Below are 15,905 nucleotides of genomic sequence, written 5' to 3'. Positions count from 1 at the left end.
ACTTCCAGTCTTGCAGCCAGTGCCAGTAACTACATTGCTATCATTATCCCAAGATGAGTTGGTGTGAACACTACCATGGAGTAGCTCTGTGGGCTTGGCTTGAAGCTGCTTCTGAAGGAAAAGAAAACTCACCCAAAGTGGCACCCTCACCCACCAGGAGGAGTGTATCCACGGTGCAATTATTGGTAGGAGCATCCCAGTAAAATTCTATATCTGCAAAATCCTGCCCTGTATCTCCTAACCTTTTCATTGCAGAAAAAGATACTTTGGTGTAAATGAGAGTCAAGCTTTAGCACTGCTCAGATCATGTTTTGCGGGACAGTTTTCTGTAAAGTTGTTGAAAAGCTCCGCGTTTATTGTTGCTTAGCTGAGGAAAAGGCAGGAGGGAATACATAGAGTGAAAATACACAAGCACCCAAAGACACATATATTGCTCTCCCTGCTAAAGCCTCTCGTTTAGGTTTCTACCTTTACTAGGAAGCTATGCGGAGTTTCGCACAATAACTTCAACAAGACTTCTTGGGTGATCCTGGTGAAGCCCCAGAACACATGCCTGTTTGCACAGATAGGAGCTGACTCTCAGCCTGTAGATAAAAATCTTGGTTTAGGAACTATGCATTACTCTGAATGCGTATTGTCACTTTTGGTTTTATTTCTTAGCATAATTAAACAATATCCCGGTCCCAGGACCCTGACAGGTCTATTTCTTTTTCATGGTGAGACCAGAGTGGGGTTGTGCATGTTTGTGGAGAGCTACCATGGTGCCAGATTTGCAGCGTGTGTTTGTCCCTTTTCATAGGAACCCCAGTTCCTTTGGTGTTAAAAGTGCCTTGTGAAGGTCTCTGGGTTTGTAGATGAGAAGAAAAAAAATAAAAAAAAAAGTAGAGGATTTTTAGCTAGCACATCAAGAACTCAAGACTCTGTTGACATTCAGTGATACTAGTAGCTTGTTCTTTTCCCCTCGTTCAATGTCTCCTACAGCCAAGTTTGCTGCTTGTTGAAACTGAGCCCCCTTTTAGCTACACTTCAGCGTAATTAATATAGATGCCAGTAAGTGCAGTTGCTTTTTTGTTATGTTCTCCTTCCACTTTATTACGGATTGATCTGCTTAGTTTATGGGGACCATAAAGCAAATACGATACTTTGGTTTTATTTATGAGCATGCGGTTTTGTTTTATATATGAGCACTACGGGTAGAAGTTTCTCAGTGTAGTACAACAGCATTCTCCAGGAGCTCTACTTGCTACAGCAGGTCAAGATTAAAGTTATTCCTGTATTCTTGTACCATAATTACATTGGGAGAGTTACGGTAGGGTATGGCCATTTTAGTAATTTCTTGGCATTCTGTCAGCTTAAGCAGTACTGCAACACTCACTCTATAAACTGTTTATGTTTTGAAGTATTTATGATTTGTCCCATTACAGTTTGGTTGAAGACAGTATGTAGCTTTGCAGGCAACCTTCAGCCTTGCTGAGATATAGCACTTTGTGTAATGAGCCTTATTTTAGTTCAGCTTTTAATGGGAAAACAGGCTAGAAATGTGGAGACTTTTTCTGGTTTGATGCATCCTGTGCTTTGAAGTACATTCTGTTCCATTAGTGGGAGCAAGGTGTATGTGGGTAGGACATACGACTTTTAAGACAGTTTTAGCAGAGGTAGTTAAAAGTGCATGTGTAATAACCTTACCTAGCTGAGATACAGAATGTTTTTAATGTATGTGGAACAGACACAATCTTGTCAATGTGCAAAATCTTAATTTCCTCTCCTTGAAAACCCTGGTATTTTCATTTTATAAAATCTGGCAGTCAATCTAATGCTCTGTTCTGTCACTGAGACTTAGACTTTTTTTATTTTTACTCACAGGTCTCAGCTTACTATTTCCAATTTGAAATTATTTGCGAACACTTAGGAATTAATGAAATTAGAAGTTTTCATTCTTTATATTGATGCTTTTGATTTATATATATATTTTGTTTCCTTATTTCTTTTCATTAAATTTGTAGAGAGTCTACGGAAAGATTATTTCCCATTAATTTAATTTTCAGATTTTCATCTCTAGAGCCTGATTAGACACTAAGTACAACCTTATAGTAACAAGAAAACAATTTTGGTGTACCATACCCTTTCAAATGCATTTTAAGATCTCTGCTACGAAGCAGTGATAATCGGTGGGTCAAAACTACTACTACCAGTCTGGGTAATTTGGGCAGAAAAACATTTCTGAATAACCTTGATAAAAGCTTAATGTGTAACTAGTCATAAACTTATTATATGTAATTCAGAGGGCAGGTGAAGTTGCAGTAGGTGAAATGATGCCAGGCAAGCAGAGGTTTAATTGTTAAAATGTATTAGTTTAAAAAGAGAAGCCGAAATGTCTGCATTTCCGTGCATGCAGTTAGTAGTTCCTCTAAAAACCAAAATCTGAAGTGGATTGTGCTCACAAGTATGCAGTGTTGTTTCTAGGCTTTGCAGGAACAGTTGAGTGTTTGCAAGCTGCAAATAGCAGAGCCACAGACAAGATGTGTGGATGTGTGGGAGGTGGTTAATGATGATCATCTTCGCCCCACGCGTGGGCCCCCCCCCCCTCCCCCCCCCCCATTTTATTTTATTTTATTTTTAATTTGCATCCCGTAACTCATCCATTTTATCTGACAGGGGCTCAGTTAACATTTTTGCTCCTTCTGTTACTAATGCTGTGACCTGTGCTTAATCTCTTTCCTACTTTTGCTGCCTGTGTCTCTGGATCAAAGAGCTCGGTATTGGGTTAGTGCCTTTACGAACAGCTGGAAAGCTGATGCTGGGCCCTGTGGGCTTCCTTAACCCTGTTAAGGAATCAATCATCTTTTGAGTGGTTTTGCTTTCCTGATTTAGGAGCTGTCAACTGATCTAAGCTAAATTTACAAGGGGCTGAAAAATCCCTAGTCCGAGCTCAGTCTGAATCAGTCTAAGTCATTTTATGTGCCAAATCCGTGGCTGTTGATTCCTTTCTGTTACTCCATTAAGCATATAGGTAGGCTGCCTGTCCTACAGAGCATTTTGATTATCTTTTTTTTTTTTTTTGCTGAGATGGCTTATCTTAGGTTTCTTTTTCATGTGTCATCATGCTTTGATTCTGGTGATTCTGATCAGGTTTGATTATGCATTGCTTACCTTCAGACTTGGTAAAAGTTATCTGTGGATGACACTTGAGACTGAAGTTGCAAGATATGGAAGACCAAGTTCTCCTTGAATTATTGGTCATCACAGTTGCAGAAATTTGAGCTGCTATTACTCAGTTTGTGTCTCTGTGTATAAGACAATGAAGCTTATGCTCGTGCTCTATACTAGCATTTAAAATAGAGTTGTTTGTATTTTAACAAGTCTGAGATATAGTCTTTATTGTAGAAACTGAGTAATTTATATGTCAATTAAAAAAAAAAAAAGCTAAGCCTCAGGAGTTTAATTTACACAGCAGGATTAGAAAAAAATGACAGAGATTTACTTAGCAAAGGTTGCTGTGAATGTATAGATCCGAAGACAGAAGGCCTTATTATCTGTGCTTGCAAGTAGCCAATAGCTAAAGCACACTGCATCTTCTTGCCATGACAACACTGGTTTTGCCTGCCAGAGTGTTCCATTCTGCACGGGGGGGGGGGGGGGGGGGGGGGGGAGAATCTAATTAAAGCGAGAAAATTGAATTTAGAAAAGACTTAGTATGCCATCTTGTTTTTTCCCTTACTAAATGCAGGATTAGTTGTGATTGCATGTCATGGTTATGCCTTGTATAAATGAAAGAATTGCTCTTTGTTTCTCCAAGTGATCATTTTATTTAAGAATACTCCAGTAGCATAAGATGACCCAGGTCATCTGTAATAGAGTTTCAGTCAGATAGTCAAATATACACTGATTATTTAGATATATTTATCATAATGAATTTAGGCCATTACTTTTTGTCATTATTAATTTTACTTTTTTTCCTTTTTAGCTGTTAGAATCTGATTCTAAGAGGCATCTTGTCTCTGAATTTTTGCTGGATGAGGAATTTTGCTGTGTGGGAAGGTGGTGAGAAAAAATGGCAAATGGGAAGGCATACTCCACTTGAATGCTAGCACTCATTGCAGGATCTAAAGTTGTTTTTTCCTTAATAAAATTATTTAAAGACAGATCAGCATTATGGATTTCCAGTAATAAGAGCTTCACTGGAACAGAGACAGCACTGCTGCTAGGCTGTTGCAGTCGGTTGGCAGCATGGTTAGCTCTAAAAGGAAAGATGTCATTACTGTGGCAGCAGGGGCTGGCAGGGTGCCTCTTGGGGGTAGAGGAGCCAGGACAGAGAGCTGGTTACTGGATGGTGATTTCAATAGGAGTAGGTGAAACAGAAATAGCTGGAAATGGGAGAAGACGAATTTAGCAAGCAGGTCGCAGCAGCAATTTTGTTCTGATGTGAGGGCAGAGCCAGGGTGGAGTGGAGAAGGCAGCAGTGATTCCCTGCTTGGGCAAGAGTGTTGGACTAGACGATCTTGAGAGGTCCTTCTCATCCTCAGCAACTCAGAGGTTTGTGTGCAAGAGGCCGCAGATGGGTTTGACAGCACGCGTGCAAGCTGCTTGCAGCCCTGCTCCTTTCCTGCTCTTGCATTCCCAGAACTGCTCTGCCCACCATAGGAATTAGCTTTCCTGTCTTTGCTGAGCTTTCTCTCTCTCTCTCTAGCTTCTAAGCTCAGTCCAGCAGAGATGTCATTGCTAGAGGGAGCAATGAGAAGAAAACCACTGGCTATAGGAACATCGTTGTTTGCTCTGATCTACCACAGCACTTCATTCAAGTGTTTTCCTTCCTTTTTTGTTCTGAAAGTGTTTAATGTTCCCTGGAATTAGTGTAGATATGTTGGCAAGAAGGAGAATGATGCCACTAAGAAAGGTTCTAGTCTCAATTCTGATTTCAGCTACATTAATGTAAATCTAGACTTCATTAGGGTGCTTTCAGCTGACCCTGTTTAACTATTACCATTTAGCTGGTCCTAGTTGAATGAATGCAGATGTGAGAAGACAGTGTGTTAGCATACCTAAGAATTAGTATTTTAACATTGGAATTTACCCTTTGAAGCAGGAGGAGTTAGCTAGTGTTGAGTTGCAATCATTGTATAATACAGGCGTCTTATTCAGCTGCTTCGGCTTTATATAGAGCCAAATTGTACAGGACCAGAGGCTGTAGCCCTGTGGCATGAGTTTGTCATTAAATGTTTTGTACTCAACAGCTACCCTTGCAGAAGGGGAATCTGCTTTATGAAAAGGTTGTATTATTTATTTCCTATGTTTCCTAGACACAATGGCAGTAATAGTCATAAGTGCATAGAAACACCTTGTCTCCTAGTGTACGTGTCATTCACGTCCAAACCAGAGACTTTAAGGCAAAATGGCTTACTTTATAAGATGATGGCCAGGAAAGGGTCCTGTACAGGAGCTTGCTGCCTAGCTTGCTTTTTATGATTCCCTTCTGTAGGATCAGCCCTGCAGACTATGCTGCTTAGTTTCGTATGCTGGATCTCATTCTGCGAATTTTCATGTGCACATGCCTTACTGCTGTGTTTATTTTTACCAGTGCTGCTGTATGAGTAAGCTGTAGTTGGGTAATTGGGGAAAAACTCAAATTTTCTAACGGGATGAAGGTTTTGCTATGGTGTGTTGATTAAAACTGGAGAATATTGTTGAACTTGTGCTCCTAGTAAAGGGTATATTAAGAAAAATGTCATAATTGTTTTAGATTGCTGTAGACTAGCCTCTCCCATACTTTAATTACTGTCAAATATCGTTGAAAGCTCAGAAGATCCTCACTGTTATGTTTTGGGGTTTGTTTAGAATGCTTAACATCTCTCAGGAGCTTTTGAAATGTGGTATTTTTATTTTGTGTTTTCCTTTGGTTTTAATTCTTAAATGATCCCTCTTTTCAGATTTCAAATTATAATCTATTTCCTGATGCATTGCTGACGCCCCGTGAGCCATGTCAGAAGTACTTCCAGGTCAGATGCCCTTTAAAAGATTCTGCTATGCAAATACGTGAAACTATACTCTTATTTTTCTTTCTTCTTCCCAGGCCCGTATTTTGCTTTCATTTTGCACTTACACATGAAAAAGAGCAAGCACTTTCTTTTCTTTTTAACAGTGCCTTTTTGAATAAACTCTCTTCAGCTTTTTTAAAACTACCCTAAACAATACAATGCAAAAAAGTCTTATTAGAGATAAAGACAAATTGTTCATGCCCTGTTTTCTGTTTGCAATGGCATTTTCTCTCTTTCACATTATTGTGGTGAAAGTGTATTAACCTGTGTCTGTGGGTATGTTTCTAAATGTTAGAAGATGCAGTTAAGACTGTGATTTGTTTCAAAAAGTAAGCAAGCTAAAACCATTAATGAATTGCTGTGACGTCTACCTGCTTACATCCTGTCTTTATGCACCACCAGAGTCCAGTATTTTTTATTACAATACCCTGTTTTTGCTGACTTACAACTTAACCACTGTTCACCTGCTTTAGGTGAGATACACATATCAAATCAGTGATTCCTGGCCAGCTTGTCTATCTGCGTTTGCTTTTTAGCAAAAGGCAGAGGAGTTGAAAAAAGGGTGCCCTGTGCCAGTAGCGATGTCCTTGCTGGTAGCCAGGCAGTGCGAGGAGCTGCCCGAGCGGGGGGGTGGGGTCTGCCTGTGGCAGAGCCCCTGGGTGCAGGACCCCTGGCATAGGGTGTCGGGTAGCAGGTGGGGACACAGCACCAGCCTGGGGGAGTGAGGCAGGGTCGGCGGGAGAGGCAAAATCACAGGAAAAGTCAGTGATGGGAATTTAGGGCTTGAAATTACAGGCACAGGAAGAATTTGCATTTCCTTGAAGCTTTTAATTAGAAAGTTGGAATGTGCTTCCTCTGGGAAGAGTAACGTGTTTTGAGCATCACAGTGTACTGTATAAGGGAGGAGGGACAAGCTATCATTCTTTTTCCTTATGCTGTTCTACTAGGCAATCCAGCATTTCTTCAGTATGTTTAAGCATTTCCTTGCATTCAGCTGTTTTCCAGCACTTCAGTTAGTCCTGGTCTGGTATTGAGATGCAAGACCGGCCCTTTCCCATCTGTATTTCTTATTCTCCATTTGCCTCTTTTGTTGCTTTCCTTTTTCTCACCTTTATATCTGTTTCCAAGAGCAAAGGGAAGCCAGGTGCATGCATCGTAGGGCCTGGCTGGCAGTGCAGGGTGACAGCCAGTGAGCAGGCACCTGTCCCTTGAGAGGACAGCCTGCTCTGCTCACTGTGCGCCTCGTGGTACTATTTGCTTGTTCATTGATCATTTGATCATGATGATTTGATTAATAGATCATTTGAAATGGGGTCAGAAAGGGAGATAGTGTCTAGTGAAAGATTAATTTTGACATTTTTCTGCTCATGATCGTACACCAGCCCAGCTTAGCACCCAATTTACAAACACTGCATGGGTCACAAAGACTTCTGGAGTCTTTGCTTCAGTCAGTGATCAATGTGCCAATGTTCAATAAATCAGTGGGGGAGCTTTATCGAACACACTATTAAAACATAATACATTTTGTTTCAGTGTTTCTGTGTGCTTATTCTGTTTTTGATAAGTGACATGCTAATGGCAGGAGACTGGCTAGAGATAATTTGGCAGGCAGATACTTAAGCTTTATCTAGGAAGGTTATTTTTTAAGAAATTTGTTCAGTGGTAAAAATAGTGGCAAAGGCTGCATGATTAACAAAGGCAAACAATAAATTTCAGTCTTGTTCCAGGTCGTGGCAATTGTATTAATTGATGAAAAACTTCATTGCTTGTTTTAATTTGCCAAAGCATAAAGTAAAATATATTTCAGTGAAATCTGTACGTACTGTGCAGTTCCGTAAGTTTTAAAGGTCAGGCTGTGAGTCAAAATTATCCTGCTCTGTTAAATGATTTTTTTAACGTGAATTCCGTGAATTCCATGAATTCCAGATTGTTGGACTTTTAACTGATTCAGAAAAGATACGAAGCAGCCGGTCCATAAACACAGGCCGTTCCATGTATTTTAGATTAAAACGTGTGCTTTGGTAACATGTAGTGTCAGATGTGACCTTGCTTGCTTTATACTTGGTTGGTTTTAGGTAAGATGCAGAAGGCAACATGTATTGATGTGTTTATATGAGAAGGACACTTACAAAGTTCCTTTAAATGATCTCGTGGTTGTGTTTTGTGGCTAAAGCTGGAATTGTCTGTAGGATGTTTGTTAACTGTTACCTAAGCTGATGGCTCTTGCACAGTGTGCATGGGGTGATAATTTCTTCTGCAGAATTTGCAGTTGGTCTAGACTGACTGACTGAGGCTTGAGAAAATGGCAGGCAGGAAAATTTATAAAATTTAGTTTAAATTCTGTTTTAAACGATTTTTAGAAGTTCTAGGTGGGTGATTCAGGGAATGAAGTGTATACTTGATCTGCTTGGTTTTAAATGAACTGGAGTGATGTTTGAAGTGTGCAGCTTTAAGAGCACATCAAAGAGGAGGGAACACTAGCAACTGTGCTTGCATTTAGGTAATGTTATGAAGTGCTCCTTTTCACTCTGTGTTTATGTATATGTTCTTTTAAAACCCATATATTTAATCTCTTGTAAATCTGTACAGCAGTTATGTCATATATCAAATATACAGGGATGCAGCACAACTCAGCTGGAATGTTCTGTCATCGGCTAGCTCAGATTACAGCTTTTAATTCCTGGATAAACCCCAGACATGTTTTTATGTGCAATATAAGCAGCCAGTGGTATCTGAGAATTAGGAACAACAGAAAGGGCGTTTCATGCTGTGACAGATGGGAGTGATTTATTAATTGGCCTCTAATTTGGTCACCAGGTGTCAAACAACAGTTACTACTGCTCATGAAGTATTTGTGCAGATTAGTGGTAGCCATAAATAAAACAGTACAGGGAAAATTATATTTTTTTAAAAAATACAAAAATTACATTTTTTGATCATTTTTCATAGTCTAAAAATCTGTTCCCTCAATAAACTTAATATTTTTTCAGAAAATGTTTAAAATGTGAGCTGTGCCCCTGGCTAACAAAAATAAGAAAGTTGTCTACAAGTAGACAAAAGAATGGTTTCATTTAATGATGGAGTATGTGTACACTGAACTGTGATGTATGTTTTATCCTTCAGTTTGAACTTTGTGAGCTGTAGAAATAGTGAGCTATCTTCACCTTTGAAATTTTTAAAGTTTATTGAATTAGAGCAGGATGTTTTGTCAAGGGATTTTTTTTCCTCCTCACACAAATCAAATACACCTTTGTGAAATAATTTACTGTTTGTATTCCCTACCTTCTGACCCTCAAGCTCCCTCTGAAAGAAAAAAACCCCAACCAACCAACAGACAGGGAGTGGGGAGAAAAAGACAAAAGAGCAGAGAATATATAGGTATAAAGAGGCAACCACTGACCTTAAATTTAACATTAATGGTATTAATTAATTTAATTAATTTGATTTATCATATTAATTATAAGTAATATATTATTATATATAGAATATATAAATATACTTAAGCATTAATTAAATTAATTAATTAAAATTAAGGCTTAAAATTAACAGTGCTTCAGTTCTACCCTAGATGAAAAAGGAGCAGCATCTGCCTGTGGTCTGCTTAGAAATTTCTCAGATTTTCTGCTTCCTAGTGATGAGTGCTTGAGGAGTTCTTCCCCTCCTCATCGGAGACAGAGGTGAAATACTAAAATGAAATGATGGTAAGGATGACTTCTGGACTTCCAGGCATTTGCAGAGGGCGATTCTTCTGTCCCCAAGCCTTCCTGCAACAGAGTCAGACAATGAAGAAACTGCCCTAAAACTGCCTTGTATATAGGTCAAGCTTTCTACTTTTTCTCAGCTTTGTGGTCCTGACAATCTCTATATTTTTTTCTGCCTCTGTTTTTCTTTATTTAATAAGCTAAGCTTTTGTCTGTTCTCTTACCCACTTAGGCTGTGGTAGTTTTCCTACTATAAAACAATTACGAAAAGTGCCACATCCCTTGACCAGAAGCCCTAGCAAAATAGTGTGTGTAATGAACATGTTTCACAACTATTTCTTTTGTTTTTCTAGTTGATTCCGGTGTGGACGCATTGGCAGTGTTTATGGCAAGCGGCAGCACGACAGACGTTGTGAACCGCAACAACCCCGCCACCCCGCCAAACACCCTTAACCTGCGCTCCTCTCACAACGAACTTCTGAATGCAGAAATCAGGCACACAGAGGCCAAGAACAGCACTCCTCCAAAGTGCAGGAAAAAATATGCGCTGACTAATATTCAGACAGCCATGGGTCTTTCCGATCCAGCAGTGCAGCCCCTTCTGGGTAACAGTTCTGCCAACATAAAGCTGGTGAAGAATGGAGAAAACCAGCTCAGGAAAGCTGCCGAGCAGGGACAGCAGGATCCCAACAAAAACCTCAGTACCACTGCAGGCATAAACGTAACTTCTGAGAAGTTTGAAGGCAAAGAGCCGATCCCGCAGGATTCCTCTGGCTGTGAAATACTGCCCTCGCAGCCAAGGAGGACCAAGAGCTTCCTGAACTACTATGCAGATCTAGAGACATCTACCAGAGAGCTAGAGCAGAGTTTTGTTTCAATGGAAGATAAATCTGCACAAAGCAACAGCCAGACTTCTACCGTTATTGTCAATGGAGAAGCCCTGCCCCGGAAACAAAACAAGCTGTCAAGCCCAGAGGATGGCCAGGTTGCCACGGTGTCGTCAAGCCCTGAGACTAAGAAAGACCACCCAAAAACCGGGGCCAAAACAGATTGTGCCCTCCATAGGATTCAAAACCTGGCCCCAAGCGATGAGGACTCCAGCTGGACTACGCTGTCCCAGGACAGTGCCTCGCCAAGCTCGCCCGACGAAACAGGTATGCCAGTAAAGGCTGCTCACAGCCACTGTTGTAGAAACACGTTTCTTAACTCTTCTCAGTTGGCAGCTGGAAGGAGAGAGGCGATTTAGCGGCGCTTTCAGTGGCGAGGTGGATTGCATTGTAAGGTGCACGCAGCTCCTAGTCTGCTTGGGAACACTTGGCAGCTTCCTGCTCGAGCCTGGCCACTGCTGCAGCTTTAGGAAGGGCACCAGCAAGTGCTTTAGACAGTGTCGTAAAAATGTGCTAACTGCACCTTTTGCTAGTTTATAAATAATTGCTCTTCACTAATCAGTGGGTGTATGTTGTGAGAAGTACATGACTGTCTGGAGATGCTAAACTACTGATAGCTGCCTACACACAACAAAAACTTCTCTGAGCAATGATTCTTGGGTTCAGCAAAGATATTTAGTTTTTTAGTACAAAACTTTGTGACTATCCCCACTATGCCCTTTTATTTTTAAAAAAGTCCTCGGGTCATTTAATTTCTGTGTTTCGTTTTCTTTGTGCAGCAGTTCCACACAGTGACTCAGAAGCTGAAGCCATGGCATTTCATGTTTTGGAAGCCTGGGCTTGTTAATTATTTGAACAGTAATGATGATTTCTGCAATGGCTCTGTTGTGATTCACAACACATCTGTATTATTTTTAAAACTTGAGAGATCTCACTTACTCTGGTTAATGAATTTCATTACTTTTTTTTATATTGACTACATAAAGGCACAATTTTGTCAACATGAGGGGTGCCAGTCTGATTCTCAAGGGTGATGTGGGTCTAAAGAAGCTCATCTTACATTGTATTTTAAATTATTTCATTATTACAGTGTAGAGATTATATACTGTATGGAGGCCACCGTGGTCTAAATCTATAGCTGCTTTACATGTCAGTCTTGCATGATCATAACAACAGTGACACTTATGTTAATGTGTAGGGTTTTTTAAAATCATAGCCAGGAATTCCCACTATGTGACATATAACATCTTCTTTTTGATATTTAACAAACCTGTGCTGTTAAGAGAGAAAATTTTCATGACATCACCTCTTCACATGCAAAATGAAGAAGCTTTCAGCTTACTAAAATTGCTGTTTGAGCTAATAGTATTTCTTGGGATACTTGATATGTGTGACATCACTGGTAACGTTTTCTGGAGAAACTATCAATAGGTGCTATTTAGAAAACTTAAGGCTGAGCTTGTTGGCTCCTTCTGTCTTTGTACTTGCCACAGGTTTGGCAATGAGAAACTAGTAGAAAATCTATATTCACTGAAAACTAAACTAGAGTAATTCAAGTAGTCTAATTAAGTAAGGGTGGCCTAAGATGCTAAGAGCTAGCATAAGTTTTTTTTTCTCCTCTTAAATGTGTGTAAAATTTTCTTCCCACGTATATTGCCACTGTATGTTGTATGAGTTCTTTCAGCATTCAGGAAGGGGGATTTTCTCAGCTGTTTTAAGGTGTTAGCAAGTTTGCTTATTTAAGTAACCAAGTTTTAGCTGAGCTGTGGTTTTTTTGCAGTATGGAAATCAAGGGAAACTTTTCCCTGCTGAGTATGGGGGTTTTCTTTTTAAAAAGAAAGAAAAAATATCAATTAATAAAGCCCTCAGAGCTTACTACTTGTCTAAAGCAGAATAAAGGGCTCCTTTTAATTCTTTGCTACCTTCACCATACTAGCAACCAATGTATTATAAACAGTTACAGAAAAGCAGATGTCCAGATATCTGAGTTCAGTCTCTAACAAGAGTTTAAAATAAACAGAAAGCCCTAGAAAGCCTCAAAATTGCCTTTCAAGATCAAAGTGGTAGAGGTGGTTTTTTTTCTCATCCTCATGTTCACTGTCAGAGAGCACTGAGTGGATGTAGGACCTATCATACAGGCATCTTAAAACCAGTGATCCAATGCAGTATGTGTAAGTGTTCATGGACTCTTAAAAACATCCAGCTATTGCACCTTACATACTTAGATACATCCGTCTCTTAGGATTATTTGCTATCTTGCATTTACCTCCACTCTGATAAAATGGTTTTATTAAGTGTTTTCAGTTTCTTTCCAAAATGGACTATCACTTGATACAACAACAGAGAGCGCAGAAATCAGATGTTGAATTGCCATGGGTGCCAGGATGGCTTTTGGACACAATAAAACTGGCAAGTTTCTCAGGCTCCCTGGCAGCTCCGTCTGGGGGGCTGAAAAGCGGGATGCAAAAAGTAACGCTGCTGGTGTAGAAAAAAGCAGAAATCACAACTGGGTGCAAGTATCCCCAGACTTACTTGTTTGGGGGCAGATTTTCTAGTTGCTCTCAGGGGCTCCAGCCTTTTAGATTTGAGTAATCCTTAGGCAAGTTCATCTATCTCCAAGGGTGTTTGAAGGGTAATAAGAGGTGATATAAAAGCTGAGTAAATGGACTGAACTTTCTTTTTTTGAGGGCAAGGTCAGGAACAGTTCAGTGTTTTGCACAGCCATCACCTATGCCTTCTTCCCAAGAGTTAATTGAATTACTGTGGTGCCCATCGGCAAGTGTTTGTCTCTGTTGTGCCAGGTCAAGCTACGGGAGTTACCTCACTGGCCAGGTAACTTGGGTGCTACAGCAGTGTGTGGAATTGCTGAAGGAAACCAAGTAATACTTGCTGCTTCCTGAGACTAGTTGCACCCTTCTGCCATTCAGGGGAGAGAGAAGTAGTTTCCGGCAGGCAGAAAAAGCATCCAGTGCCTTTATGCAGTGGTGGTTGACTGAAAACTCAAGAGATTCCCAGAGGGCTGTGTGTAGGCTCTCTGAGGCCACGGAGTAGATGTGAGAGCCACATTTAGGAGTAGGCAAGAAGGAGAAACCTCGGAAAGCAAGGATTGGTGGCATCTTGGCTCTCTTGTGATTGTGTGATCCAGTTTTAAACATCCCTTCAGTGGAGGCGTTGAACCGACCTGCTTGGGCCATTGGCTCGGCTCCAGAGGTACACGGCACTTTCCCCTGCAGTAGATCTTTCCAGTCTTTTTAACATAATCGTTCATTCCTCGTTGTCCCTGTGTGCTAGCATTGGTGAAGGAAACCCTCCCAACTGGGGAGTCATGCAGTGAGCCCTGGTGGTGCCCATCCTGGAGGCCCAAGATTTAGGCATGGCCAGGGCTCCTTACTGCTACTGCATCTGGCTGGGAGGAGAGCATCGCGTGGGGTCTCCAACCCTTGAGTTTATGCTGTAGTAATAAATGTAAGGGAACGAAGGGAGAAAGGCATCTGGGAGAAGAGTCTGTAAAAGTAGAGTGTTAGTCATATGACTTCTGGGAAGGGGGGAGAAAAGAAAAAAATTAAGAACAATCAATCCATTAGAGAGAGCAGTCCAGTAGATACCAGTAGATGTTCAATCCAGAGATTACATTTAGCATGTTAGTATATGTATGAATACAATAGAAATACCTCCTGAGAGGACGCTGTTGAAAATCACAGTATGCTTCTTCCAGGGCTTTGGAATTTTTTGTCTTCCTCTTCCCTCTGTTAACACAATTCATTATTCAAATCCAGGAAAACAGAATATTGTTTTGTGGGGAGATTTTTTTGTTGTTTTGTTTTCATGTGTTTTGTTTTGGAGGTATGTAATTCAAAGGCCCTGAAAAATTTACCCCTTTAATTGTTTGCACTGAGGATGCATCATTGTTCAGACAAAATCCTCCTGAACTCTCCTTAGGGCAGAATACTTTTACTTGAAGTATAATGAACAGGTGTTTTCAAGAGGCCTGACTCTCTTTTTCTCTCATAATGAGGAGGCAAAACCAAGATAACCCAATTTAAAGATGCAAACCAACTGACTGGTTATTAAACAGATGTTAATGTTGCTGATTAGTAATGTTGCTAAACAAATACAATACAGTCCATTAATAGTGGGGCATCGAACACCACAAGCACAGTACAGTGTAAGAATTGTGTTTTGAGGAAACTCAAATAATTTGTATCCGCTTCTTGATAAGAACTATATTGACTTCAATTTTCAGAGAATTTAACGAGTGCTTTTTACTTTCTCACGTTTCTGAGATTCAGTGCTTCATAAAAGAGTCTGGGGTGATTTCAGAAGCAGAAAAGACTTGTAGACAGCAAAGTAGTAATAGGGTGTCAGCGAGATGCTTAGCTGGTGTCAAGCCCTAGCCGTTCCTAGAGACAGGCTGGAGCCTGCCACAGGAGCTGGTTGACACCCAGCACTACAGGCAGCCCTTCCCAGACTAGCAACCTTGCCTCCATTGGCCTCAGGCACTGCATCTTCTCCAGGACCTATTGTACCCATCCAGCTGAACCTATTGTCATTTACAAAAGAGTCTTGTGGGTGACAAAACACGAGCTCCAGATGTCTTTAAAACTGCAAATGGCCCAGAACTGGTTTTAAATCGTAGGGAGTGCTTCCTCCTCCTCTCTCAAGAAAATTTCCTTAGTTTCGTTTTCAAAGGAAATCCATCTTGTATTATTATACTGTCTACCTATTATTTGTCTCTGTGTATTTATCAGTTTCACCTACATTTTGTGAATGTGGTGCAAACAGCAGGAGTCAAGTGCAGACCCTACAGCCCAAACCTAAGAGAGGATGAAGATGATGCTACTACTGTTTTCTGTTTATGGGGTGGATTTTTTTTTTTTTTTTTAATTGAAGCTCACCAAAAGGTCTGTAGAAGGCAGGCACATTTCTTCAACTTTCTGTCACCTGAAAAATAGTTTCAGTGTAGTCCATAGTAAAGCACCAGCTCTCTGTGTAATAATCTGGAATGAATTAGTAATGAGAATTCTCTAGAGAAAAAAAAAGGAATTCTGTTTGCCTTGAACCCAAGAAGAATAATGGAATTTGCTTTTGCTTCCTGTTTTGTCTTAATTTGAGCAAAACTCTTTTTCTTCCAGAGCAGGGAATAGCCCCTTAACTGGGAAGGTCCCTGAAACGTGGGGTGCTAGAGAGCTGTAGGTTTTCTTGCTCTGGGACAGTCTCCCTCCTTGCTCTCTTCAGAGCTGTGGGAGACTGTGCAGGGGCAGCAGCCCCCTCAAGCTCCCCAGCTT

General features: G+C 40.5%; 1 protein-coding gene across 1 annotated transcript in view; it reads left to right on the top strand.

Annotated features, from left to right (window-relative positions):
* Positions 1 to 15,905, top strand: part of APBB2 (amyloid beta precursor protein binding family B member 2) — a 150,940-nt gene that overhangs the window by 43,627 nt on the left and 91,408 nt on the right. The window contains exon 5 of the mRNA XM_080378984.1: positions 10,087 to 10,887. Within this exon, the coding sequence (XP_080235110.1) occupies positions 10,087 to 10,887 (801 nt within the window). The remainder of the gene's footprint in view (positions 1 to 10,086; positions 10,888 to 15,905) is intronic.

Source organism: Falco punctatus, assembly GCF_963210335.1.
Source record: "Falco punctatus genome assembly, chromosome: 1".
NCBI lineage: Eukaryota > Metazoa > Chordata > Aves > Falconiformes > Falconidae > Falco > Falco punctatus.
This window is presented reverse-complemented; position numbering and strand designations above follow the sequence as displayed.